The following is an 11,680-nucleotide window of genomic DNA, read 5'->3' as shown; positions in this document are numbered from 1 at the left end:
GCTGGTTCTTCGAGCCGTTTATGTATTTTTACACAGTGACAGAGCTGCTCTGCGACCTCCGAGACGTGAATGCGAACCTCTCGCAAGAACCCCTTACAGAGACTCAAGCAATTGTCTACTTCGAATACTGCCGCAGCGACCAAGGCATACAGTCTTCAGAACCGCCTCTCTGAAACAGCCCACGGCACCATGAACACTCAAGCGACACAGAAAATGTTCAATAACACAACCTTCACCAAGGTATATGCTGAGAGCGCCGAAAAGATGACCGGTTACTTTGCCGACCTGCTCATCAAACAATCGAGCATTGCGAAGGTGGCTGACAACGAAGAATTGACCGTGCTCGATCAGGCGTGCGGAACGGGGGTCGTCTCAGAGCGACTGGTCAATGTGCTGCTCAACAAACAAAAGGCCAACCTGGATCTCACCTGCGCAGATTTTTCAGACTCCATGATCGACTTCGTACGTCGACGGATCCGCACATTTGAGGCCAAAAGTGCCCACGCCATTAAGGCGGATGCCATGGACACAAAACTACCCGGCAGCAAATTCACGCATGTTTTTCTCAACTTTGGACCTATGGTTTTCTCAGATTGGAAAGTCGGCATGGCCGAAACTCACCGCGTATTGCAGCCTGGGGGCATTCTGGCCATGTCTTCATGGATGAAACTCGGCTGGGCCGACGACATGAAAGCCGCCTTCGCCACGGATCCAGAGGTACCCACGTTCCCGTCAGTGGAAGAACTTTTGAAGATAATCAACTCGAACGGGCTCTGGAGTGACAGCGCCTGGATCAAAGACAACGTTACCGAGTCTGGCTTCGTTGACGTGCATGTGCGGGAGGTGCCCCATACGAGTATAAGTGGCGTTGATCAGTTCACACACTTGATGACTGGGATGGTGGGTATGATTCAGCAAAAGACATGGACCGCGGAGCAACGCGAGAAATACAAAGACAGAGCGACGAATGCCGTGGTCTCATACATGAAACAAAAGTACGGCGATGGCGAGATCAAGTGGGACTGGGTCGCCATTCTGACCACCGCTAAGAAGGCTGTATGAATGTCGGATCCGACAATTTGGTTAGCGGGTCTAGAGCTTTGGATATGCAGGTATGAAGAAGCCATCAGTATGATCCCTATGAAAAGGGGAAGTGTCGAAATACCTCTCCGAGAAACTCACTTTGTGATGCCCAACTCCGAGCCGGATTCGTAGAAGCAACAAGAAGTATGGACTGCGCTTGCAGGTATGCATAATCTTTCTCCCAAACCACCCAGCAAACCCATTGATGTCCGAGTTTCAAGCGGCAGATGGAACGGTTTGTTGTCAACATCGCCTGTCCACAGCGATCTGCAGTATCTTCGGCAGATTCAGATTCGAAGATCCTCGCTTGCCTGAACGTGCGGCGCCACGTTGAATTGTCAAGGTCAAGTCTCGGTAGACGCCACAGGGCACAATCTTCTCGCCCCCACTTGCGTATCTAAGGACATCAGAACACGCTACTGTACTGAGCATTACTCAATTGATCAGTTACCGATTTCGACGTCCCAGCACTTGCAAACTTTGCGAAAATGTTGCTAGTGGCCGGTCACAAATATGCCCACGACGTTGGGAATGGGGGAGAGAGATTGCGGCGTGACGGGTCACTGTGTCGTTTGCCCAAAACAAAAAAAAGGGAAAAGGATTTATAGGTGGCACCGCTCTACGGCCTCAAGGACTTAGATGAAGGGCAATGAGTGATTCAATCTCTGCTCCTCCTCGGATGACCCTCCTGCGATCAAATAACTTGCTGGCGTTCGGTGCAGCCTCTCAGCCTGCTGTATTGTCACTGCCTCATCCTAATCGACCGCCCTAGCAACGAGACTCTCCCCAAGGTATACACGACATTTGCGGCAGCTTCTTGTCAGCAGACATCCAATTCAAGTTGATGGAAAGCCGAGAATCTCATTCAAGTTATCCGGAGCGAACACAACGCTGCATAGCCATCGCAAAAAGGCCAAGTATTTCTTTTCACTTCTATTGACCATTGGAGTTGCAAATAGTGACAGCACGGCGGACAACTAACCAACAATACCGCGCAGGGTTGCGGCCAAGAGGTAGTTTGACCTACCGCATTCCCGCTCTGGTTGAGTGTATGCATTGCACTGCCACCACTTCTTCTGGGTCAGATCCAATTATAATAGAGCTGGCCCTTGCTGAGAGTAGGACTTTCGGCGGCTTTGTATCTCGCCGGTGACACGGGGACTGTATCTTGCTGGCCTTACCGTCCGTTGGTTTTGCCCACCCAAGATGTACTGCCGTACGGCGCTCCCCCCTTTTCACGACAGGCTGTAGAATTAGGGGGTGAAGGTCATCGTCGCGCGAGGATTTGTCGAGCAAATTGCGGATTGTCCTTTACAGTTTCACGTCTGAGAATTATCGAGACCGGGCGGGTAGTGTTTGGAGCGGGGTGTCCACAGCTGGAGAACCAGATTGAATGGATGGATATATCATGAATAAAATAGCAGCCAGCCCAGAGACAACGTGTTAAGGAGTGAGAGTGCAGGCGGATTGTGAATGCAGGAACGCCGCAACGCAGGGACACAGATAGGCCGCAGCTGAAAGCAGCCCACCGGCCATTCCAGCCAGTAATTGTAAGTACTCTTCACATCACATCCACCATCACAACAGCGCCCTGCAAACCCGCCTCGCCCGATCTGGACTCCTGACCCGGGCGCTGCACCTGGAACCAATCTCCACCACCTCCGCAATTTGTGACTGGTAGCCGGTGCCCAGTACAGCCTCCTCTTCCTCCCTCCTGACTGTCCCATCAAAGCATTCTCTCGATCAAGCCACCCGCCATTTGAATCATCCACCACCAGCAACCTCAGAGGCTTCTGTGCCTCGAGTGTTGCTGGGTTTTCTCTCCTCCTACCTAGGTACCTTGGACAAAAGCACCCTGCGAGCATCGTGAAGGTGCCACTAGCTGAACGCCTGGAGATTCTACAGTCTTCGGGAATTCTTCCAATACCCTTTCCACCACAACAGATCCCAGATCCCAGATCCCAGATCCCTTACCATTGATTGCACGATTATGTCGACTCCTGCTCTCTTATTCAGCTGAATCATTGCGTCACCCCATATCCTGGATTACCGAGAACTTCTTCCCGCATTCACCATGTCGCCGCTGACAAACCCTCCGTTGAGCCTCTCCGCTACCTCCGACGGCCAAACCCTCACGAGCCTTGTCCCCAGTTCCTCTCCTCAGGTCCGAGCAGAAGATATCGAATTACCTCCGTCTCCTTCGGACCTCGAACCTGAATCAACCTCTTCTTCCTCCCTTAGATCGTCTCCGTCGAAGAGTGTCGAGACACTTCTGAACCACAGCCTTTATCTCTCACAGAACACTACACCCTCGAGGCCTCGTGCTGCATCTCCACCCAGAAGGGTGAGGCCGCTGTCGGTAGGAAGTGTGGCCAACGCGCCGCCAATGCAAAGAGCCCACTCGTCGCCCGGTGTTGACGCCTCGGGCCGATACATTACGCCTTACGGCGTCCCGAGAAGACCGTCTTCACCACTTCATTCAGGAAGGAGAAGAAGCCCGTTGCGAACAGCTGTGGAAGACCCATATCCTGGCGTTCCATCCTGGAGCGGCCTTAATATTGAACCGAATATACCAGAAAACGAAGAGCTTGAACTGACAGCAGACGCCGAGGCATCTCAACCTTCACCCATATCATCCCTCTCCAATACATTCCCAAGAGCACGGCGGCGAAACGCACAGCCGCTTCACCAGAGCGCAAGTGCTCCATCTCTCTACGTCAGGGCTATGAGCCCTAGTATATCGGGAAGGACATCCCCGTCGCCGTCCTTCGCGCCGCAGAAGTACACCTATGAACCGTACCCGATTTATTCTCTCAGCTCTGCTTCGAGCATGCCTAGTACGCCAACGTCGCTGCGATCTCGGTCGCCGTCTATCAGCTCGCTGGAGACAATAGAGGATGCGCCAGATGCGGAAGAGGCGGCGGTGCTTGAGGACGAGGAAGCCAAGTTGAGAGGGGAAGATGGGGATGCCGGTGAACTGAGACGAAGAAGCTCGCTTGAGATTCGAGGGAGCAATCTGAGGAGTAACAAGGAAAGAAAGCGATGGTCGGTCTGTGGAGCGGAACGAAGAGCGGATTTTTCTTTAGAACCCATCGAAGAATGATTGGGCAGCACATTTTGTCCGGCACACACAAAACGGCTTTGCGCGCTGGAGGCGCAGCAGACGCTCACACGACATTCGAATCGACTTTGCTATTGGAGTCAGGAACAAGGGAAACCTCAACCCGGAAAGTCCACACGGAAGAATTACCGGGACTGTTGGAGGCGGCACCGCTTTTAAGAGATACCCACCGAGCAAACAGTCAGTGTTATTTTGCATTTACGATGCCATGGCATAGCATAGCGTTGCATAGCGAGAAGACGTGGAATAGCACAGGGCTCACGATGAACTCTGATGAGAAATGCGAGCAACGCAGAACTTAACTCTTCTTCCAGCCCACCATAATCTCCCATGGTGGCATGTAAATCGATTCATGCTCACCTTGGGTTCTGTCAGCCTCGCCGCGTACCTCGTACATTTTTAGCGCCGGATGCCAGCCTCGCCAGCCCACTCTGTCGGCGCAAGGCTGCACCCTGCATAAAATAAGATCTGGCCAAAATGAGCCTCAGCCTCCTGTCTATTTGTTCCATGCTGCGCTGCGAAACGCTCCACTACCGATTCTCTCCAATCGATCTCCGCCTCTTCACTCCGAGGAAGTCTTCGCGATCATATCATACATGTCGCGGACTACGATACAGGAGCTCTCAGGGCTCTCATAAAACATAAACTTCGACAGGGCAATGGACTCTCCCTTTGAGAAACATGGCTTCGACGAGTCAGCATTTGGAGACAAGGGCTTGTCGGGGCTGAGGACATTTGATGCATTTCGTGAGTGCCTCGTGTACCCCGTCGAGTGTCGTCTTGGACCTTTGGGATCGACTCACATGGATCTATGTTCCTGGAACATTCTTGTGGCCTTGCGTACAGAACAGAGACCACCACTAACATCCCTTTTTGTAGCCAAAACCAAACCAAATTACACCTCTGCCACCGCCCGCGGCGGCCAATGGACCCTCGCCATTATAATCTTATGTCTGTGTCTAACAGCCTCCGAGCTTCGCACATGGTGGGCCGGGACCGAAACCCACCATTTCAGCGTTGAGCGCGGCGTGGGTCATGAACTCCAATTGAACTTGGACATCGTGGTGGCGATGCCTTGTCGCGATTTACACATCAATGTTCAGGATGCGGCGATGGATCGGATCATGGCAGGCGACTTGTTAAAGAAAGAGGACACGAATTTTGAACTCTGGCTCGACCCGAGAAAGCTGTTTCGGCTTAGAAAGATGCAGCAGGGCATATACCACGGTCTGCACGAGGGCGACAGGAAGAGGAAGAAGGCCGAAGAAGAAGATTCCCACGTGGGCCACGTCTTGGGGCACATGCGCGAGAACAAGGGCCGCAAGTTTGCGCGGTCGCCAAAACTCCAAAGACACATGCCGGTTAACAGCTGCCGCATCTACGGGTCCCTCGAGGGCAACAAAGTGCAAGGCGACTTCCACATCACCGCGCGAGGACATGGGTACATGGAATTCGGCATGCAACAGCATCTGGAGCACAACCGGTTCAACTTCTCGCACCATATCAACGAGCTCAGCTTCGGTCCCCACTACCCCAACCTGTTGAATCCGCTGGATAAAACGAGCGACACGACGGAGGCGCACTTCATGCGCTACCAATACTACCTCTCGATCGTGCCCACGATCTTCACCAAACGCAGAGTCGCCACGAAGAGTGGCAGTCTGGACCCCGCGGCGCTTCCGCAGCCTCCGACACTGGACATGACGCCGAAGACGCAGCGCGACAAGGACGGAATCATCCACCACGTGCCGCACCCGGAGCAAGGCAGGGACACGAAATCGATCTTCACGAATCAGTACGCCGCGCAGTCGCAGTCCCGCGAAGTCCCTACGTCTACGGTGCCGGGTATCTTCTTCAAGTATGACATCGAGCCCATCCTGCTCATCGTCAGCGAGAGCAGGGCAAGCCTGCTCGGCCTGCTAGTCAGATTGGTGAATGTAATCAGCGGCGTGCTCGTGGGCGGCGGCTGGATGTTCCAGCTGACCGAGTGGGCCGGCGAGGTCTGGGGCCGCAGGAGGATGAGGAGGAGTACCACGGGGCTCGGCGTGCTAGACGGTTTCAAACCCAACGGCGACGCGAACGGGGGTCTGAAGCATTGATGAATCAAAAAATATGTCTGACCACCGCGCGCCGTGCAAAGCTGGATGCACGGAGCTAGTTCCACCTATGCATGCATGCTATGAGAGTCGGTTTTGAAGCCCTGTTTTACGAGAGGTCAGCGTGAAAAGCGAGGACGAGGAAGGGGGGCGAGGATGACGCACGATGGATCTACGACAGGCAGGACACGCATCAGAGACGAAGGCTTCGTCACATCGTCCACAGTCCACCGTCCACCGTCCATCCGCACTTGTTGTGTCTTACTCGAAGCGGAGCACCGGCCTGCAATGAAGGCTACTGAGAGCCTAGACGAGTCAACGAGAGCAGGTTAACGATCTCTGTGCCCGAAAATGGCGGTTAGATGTTGGATTTTCCCTCATTTTACAGACATCAAAAAAAAAAAAAAAACAAGGAATCGGTCTCTGCGTGGCGGAAATTCGAGCTTTTCAACGCAAAACTTCCCCGGGACCTGAAACAATGAATATTACCTATCACGTTGAAATGCTCCTCGAGCTTCATCCTGACAACTATTCCTACAATTCTAAACACCTCATGCCGCTCTTGTCACTCATTTCCATCGTCAGGTGTTGGTACATGTTTCCAATTCATAAACGCTTATACTCAAAATACAAAATGCAGGCGTTGTTATTCATCCTGCCAAATTGGCCCAAAAAAATTTCAGGGGAGGTTTCGTTTGCGCCGGGCTGAATTTGAGGCAGAATGTGATCTACCATCTCCATGAACTTTCGCTCGGGTACATTCGGTGTGGCGGTCTGGTGCCGTGTGAGATCAGTGGTTTTCAACATGAGTAGGAACAGCCATTGACAGCAATGGCGCCAAATCTCGGAATCTGCTCGAATTCCGTCCCGCTTGGAGAGTACGTGTATGGTGTATCTGCCGGTACCAATCTGTCCAGCTCAAGGCACAATCAAATATCGACGCGATGCCGAGACATGTGCTACGCATTATGTCAGTCAACATGCAGAAGCTGCACTTGCAGCCAAAATGAGCGCCAGTTGAATCGACACTTCTTGCACTTGTTCACGGTTCTCTCCCCCTCCCAACAACCAAGAGAATAATCGAACTTGGGGTTGGTCGTCCAATGCTTCTCATAAAATTTCTCGGCCATGCATGACCACGTCGCGATACAGGTCTTCAGGCAACTCTCTCACAATCCACACAGTCATCTTGATCACCTCATCAGCATTCAGGTTTGGGAAACTTCGGAGCATCTTCGCAGGGCTGGGTTCTCCGAGGAGTTTATCCTTCAGCAACAAGAGCTGTGCAACCACACAGATGACGTTCAGATGCACGCCAAAAGCGAACAAGAAGTCCCATAATTTCAGAACCTCGGGGAGAGGTGGGGTGCAGGCACACAGCGTCAATACGGAAGGAAAGGCGTAGATCTTGGCCGGTAGGGACTTGCTGAGCAGGAAGGATGAGAGGGTTGGATTTATTTCCGACAAGATTCTGTCAATGAGATCAAGCCCTCTATGTACGCCAGACATGGTCGGGGAGAGGTATGTCGGGATATGCTCGGTCAACAGGCTTGTCAGGATTGCGTATGCCTGAGCTTCCGAGCGAGATGCATATAACAGGGGGGCGGAGAGGACGTTGATGCCCTGGATGTAAGTGGATTGTGGGTATCTCCGAGCAAACTCGCAGAGAGGATCGGAGGATTGTTCATCATGTATTCGCCAGGCGGTCGCATTCAGCAGTCGGGTCAGACTTGCATCGGTAACGCGCCGTTTGAAGAGTGTGTCGGTCGCCAGCGTGCGGAAAACATCGTTGGAGATCTTCTCGTATGCTGGACTGCGACTTCGATGTATGAGATCGAGATATGTATCAGTCGAGAGAGGGCCAATGTTCAGAAGGGTCAACCACAGATATATTCGATAATCGGACATGCCTTCTTTGGTCGCATTGACACCACTGGTAAGGACAGAGTGGCGGAGCAGAGAGAGGGCGGTGGCGGCCGTAGTTCCGGGCGGTGGGCCGTCGCGAAGGGTCATTTCGAGGCTGGACTTACGGGCATGGGTGAGAATGTGGTTGGAGGAGGGGTTCGAGAGAAGCGTAGGAGGCGGCTTGCGGTTGCGAGGAACATGAGGCAGGGAAGCATCGCTGTTTGCGCGGGCGCGAGAATGGCTAACGGGGTTTGAAACAGCAGTATGCGAGTTTGTCGCAGAGGACTGAGGTAGAATGAGATGCTCGCGTGAGGGTTTTGTCGAGACGCCAGACCGAGGTCTCAGGTTGGAGGATTGTGTGCCCATGGCGCTGGTCGAGGAGAGCTGATTGTGGGATTGCAGTCGACGAAGACCCCGAGGCCTTTCGGTAGAAATCAGATTATTCTTCTCAGGCGAGTCCGGCAGCCTGATGGAAACAGGATCGGGGGAGGGAGCGGGCAAGATGACATTGCGACTGGCGACTTTGTGAGGGGAGATGGAAGTCGCAGTCATTGTTGCACTGGCAGTACGTGATGACACGCGGGTGAGGCAGAGACGGAGGGCGCAGAGGGTGGGATGCAGGGAGAACGCGTTGGTAGGCTTGGAGCTGGAGTTATTCCATATCTTGAGAGCGAGTGAGAATGGGCCAAGTTGGAGACTGTCCAGAAGCTTCAGCTTTGGCGTTTTGTTGGTGTTTGGTGTTTGGTGTTGCAACCCAGCCACGAGTTTAAAAGAGTCGTTGGCTGAAGGAAACGTGACGACCCCGCCATGGGTGCGCCATGGGGGCGTAAGGGTGCGCAAGGGTGCGCCATGCCCGCTAACAGTCGTGACTGCCACTGACTGACTGCCGCAGGCTGTGGCCCTGGTTTGACGCGATCAGACGCGTGATCCTGGCGCGGCATCTCAAAGCATCACCATTGGCAGCTGGAAAGGCGATCTCTAAGTCGACAAGCCGATTTTCAACAACGGCGGCCTTTACCGGGTACCCTCTTGCCTGTCGAGGGGCTTCAGCACAGACGAGACCACACACACCACGAGAAATCCTCGCGGGCATCTCCTCGATAACCAGCCATTCGCCTGCATAAGCGATGGCGCCATTGGCAAGTTAGGCTGGTAGGCTGGTGAGCCGCTACCCAGTACAGGGTATGCTGCTCCCCCATTCCGTCTGCACGACGCCCAGTGCTGATCCACACCGCCAGCAACCCTGCGACAAAAACTTGCCAAATGAGCCCTTCCAACAATTCGTTCTCCTTTCGCTGGCGATTCAGCGAGGAGCCATGCTATCTCTACAAGACACGATCTAGCATACCCCTTCTTCTCCGCTATGACAGCAGATAGATAACAGCACGAGCAAGGAAGAAGGAGACTTTCAAGGGCCTGTAATCCAACCCAGTTAGATCACCCGCCTACGTTGCACAAAGGATGGCCGGACGTCGACCCTCTGAGACCAGTGCTCTTCTCAATGAGCATGGAATTGATGACTTCCGGAAATCTATCGAGCAAATCGATCAGAGAATATACGGTACCACCGACGAGGAGGAATCTTCGCTGTTAAAGGGCCCCGAACTCGAGACGACATGGAAGACAGAAACTGCTCTGGTGGCTCGATATTCGGGTCCCCTGATATTGACCTATATTTTACAATACTCGTTCTCCCTGGTCACGGTCTACGTTGCTGGGCGCTTGGGGACGAAGGAATTGGGAGCGGCCTCCCTTGCCACCATGACAGCCAATATTACGGGGCTGTGCGTCTATGAAGGACTGGCCACCAGTCTCGACACTCTCACCTCGCAGGCATTTGGCAACGATAAGAAACACCTAGTGGGTCTCCATGTCCAACGCATGAGTCTCCTGGTTTGTGTGGTCACCATTCCAATCGGCGCCATCTGGATCTGCTCTCCTTGGATATTATCGGCCATTGTGCCCGAGAAAGACGAGGCTCTCCTGGCAGGCACTTTCATGCGCATCTACTTGGTGGGTGGTCCTGCCTGGGCCATCTTTGAAGCTGGAAAGCGTCTTTGCCAGGCCCAAGGCGACTTTACCGCCTCCCTCGTTGTCGTCCTGGTCTGCGCTCCTCTGAACATTCTCTGGAACTGGCTCTTGGTTTTCCACTTCAACCTGGGCTTTGCGGGTGCCGCTTGGGCCGTGGTCATTTCCAACAACCTCCAGCCGATCGTCCTGGCGTTGTACGTCGCCTACATCGCTCCCTCGAACTTGCAATGTTGGCCGGGCCTCGATCTGCGGCGAGCATGTCAGAACTGGGGTCCCATGATCAAATTGGCGATCCCTGGGGTCCTCATGACCTTTTCTGAATGGTTTGCCTTCGACATCCTCACAATTGCAGCCGGGTATCTGAGTGAACCAGACCTCGCAGCTCAGTCCGTCTTGGTGACTGTGGTTGTTACCATGTATCATATTCCCTTTCCCATATCCATTGCAGCCTCGACCAGATTCGGCAATCTGATTGGATATGGTGCGTTGAAAGCTGCTCGGACGGCATGGAAGACACACTATCTCATCTTCGTGTGCATTGGCACGTTTGATGTCATCTTGCTGACATCTTGCCGACACGTTATTGCAGCCATTTTCACCACGGACGATGCGGTAAGAGCAATCATCGCGACCGTCATGCCTATAACCGCGGCAGCCCAACTCTTCGACGCCCTTCTGGCAATCTCAAACGGTCTTTTGCGTGGCCTCGGCAGACAAAAAATCGGCGGCTGGGTTAATTTGGGGGTGTACTACCTCTTCGCTCTTCCATTATCGTTCTTCTTGTGTTTCGGTCCGCCTCAAATGGGACTAAGCGGCATGTGGATCGGTCCATGCACAGGACTCGGCTGCGCAACAATCATCATGGCCACGTACATGCGGTTGACCGACTGGCAAAAAGCTGTCGAAGATGCACGAGCACGGGAGGAGTAGAAAGGTGGGGACGGGGAATCGACGTCATGTACCTAGGTACTTCAGAGCTTTTCGGTCCCGAAATTTCGCTCTAAGATACGGCGGATGGTCGAGACAGAGGTGATGGGACCAAATCCATCAAGGCGGCTCTTGCCGCATACCAAAAAGCGACTCTAATGCAACCAACAAACCGACTATATGCTTATGCTGATACGAGGGCAATGGTGACCTATCGAAGGATCTCCCGTGAGGTTCGCTGACACGGTGTTCGAGCACGCTCGTGTCCACCGCTAGATTCGATGCATTTCAAAGGTCAATGCTTGATGAACCGCATTGTTTCGGCTTCCGGCATGGTTCCGCCCTCAACCGACTGCAACCGTTGGCAACCGCTTCCATTGAGGTTCATGCCGCCCACGGACAACCACTTGGTCTGCTCTGCCTACATCCCCAATCCTTTGACGACATCATCTCATCTTCACCCTCTTCCTCATGGAATCTGTTCCTTGATACGTAATTGCTCTTAAATGTTTTATCT

At 53.4% G+C, this 11,680-nt stretch overlaps 5 protein-coding genes across 5 annotated transcripts; 4 read left to right on the top strand and 1 right to left on the bottom strand.

Annotated features, from left to right (window-relative positions):
* Positions 1-189: 189 nt before the first annotated feature.
* A1O5_07618 (uncharacterized protein) lies at positions 190-1,062 on the top strand (the record flags this gene model as incomplete). Its single annotated transcript, XM_007748207.1, has 1 exon — positions 190-1,062. The coding sequence occupies one exon, from the start codon at positions 190-192 to the stop codon at positions 1,060-1,062; it is 873 nt and encodes a 290-aa protein (XP_007746397.1).
* Positions 1,063-3,157: 2,095 nt separating this feature from the next.
* On the top strand, positions 3,158-4,186 carry A1O5_07617 (uncharacterized protein; the record flags this gene model as incomplete). The annotated part of the gene is made up of 1 exon (XM_007748206.1): positions 3,158-4,186. One exon carries the CDS (start codon positions 3,158-3,160, stop codon positions 4,184-4,186), a length of 1,029 nt encoding a protein of 342 aa, XP_007746396.1.
* A 677-nt stretch (positions 4,187-4,863) lies between these two features.
* On the top strand, positions 4,864-6,303 carry A1O5_07616 (uncharacterized protein; the record flags this gene model as incomplete). The annotated part of the gene is made up of 2 exons (XM_007748205.1): positions 4,864-4,951; positions 5,084-6,303. 2 exons carry the CDS (start codon positions 4,864-4,866, stop codon positions 6,301-6,303), a joined length of 1,308 nt encoding a protein of 435 aa, XP_007746395.1.
* Positions 6,304-7,410: 1,107 nt separating this feature from the next.
* On the bottom strand, positions 7,411-8,757 carry A1O5_07615 (uncharacterized protein; the record flags this gene model as incomplete). The annotated part of the gene is made up of 1 exon (XM_007748204.1): positions 7,411-8,757. The coding sequence occupies one exon, from the start codon at positions 8,755-8,757 to the stop codon at positions 7,411-7,413; it is 1,347 nt and encodes a 448-aa protein (XP_007746394.1).
* Positions 8,758-9,666: 909 nt separating this feature from the next.
* A1O5_07614 (uncharacterized protein) lies at positions 9,667-11,166 on the top strand (the record flags this gene model as incomplete). The annotated part of the gene is made up of 1 exon (XM_007748203.1): positions 9,667-11,166. The coding sequence occupies one exon, from the start codon at positions 9,667-9,669 to the stop codon at positions 11,164-11,166; it is 1,500 nt and encodes a 499-aa protein (XP_007746393.1).
* Positions 11,167-11,680: the final 514 nt, after the last annotated feature.

The sequence above is a fragment of the Cladophialophora psammophila genome (assembly GCF_000585535.1).
Source record: "Cladophialophora psammophila CBS 110553 chromosome Unknown aczJe-supercont1.11, whole genome shotgun sequence".
NCBI lineage: Eukaryota > Fungi > Ascomycota > Eurotiomycetes > Chaetothyriales > Herpotrichiellaceae > Cladophialophora > Cladophialophora psammophila.
The sequence above is the reverse complement of the archived record's forward strand: the minus strand, read 5'-3'. Positions and strand labels throughout refer to the sequence as shown.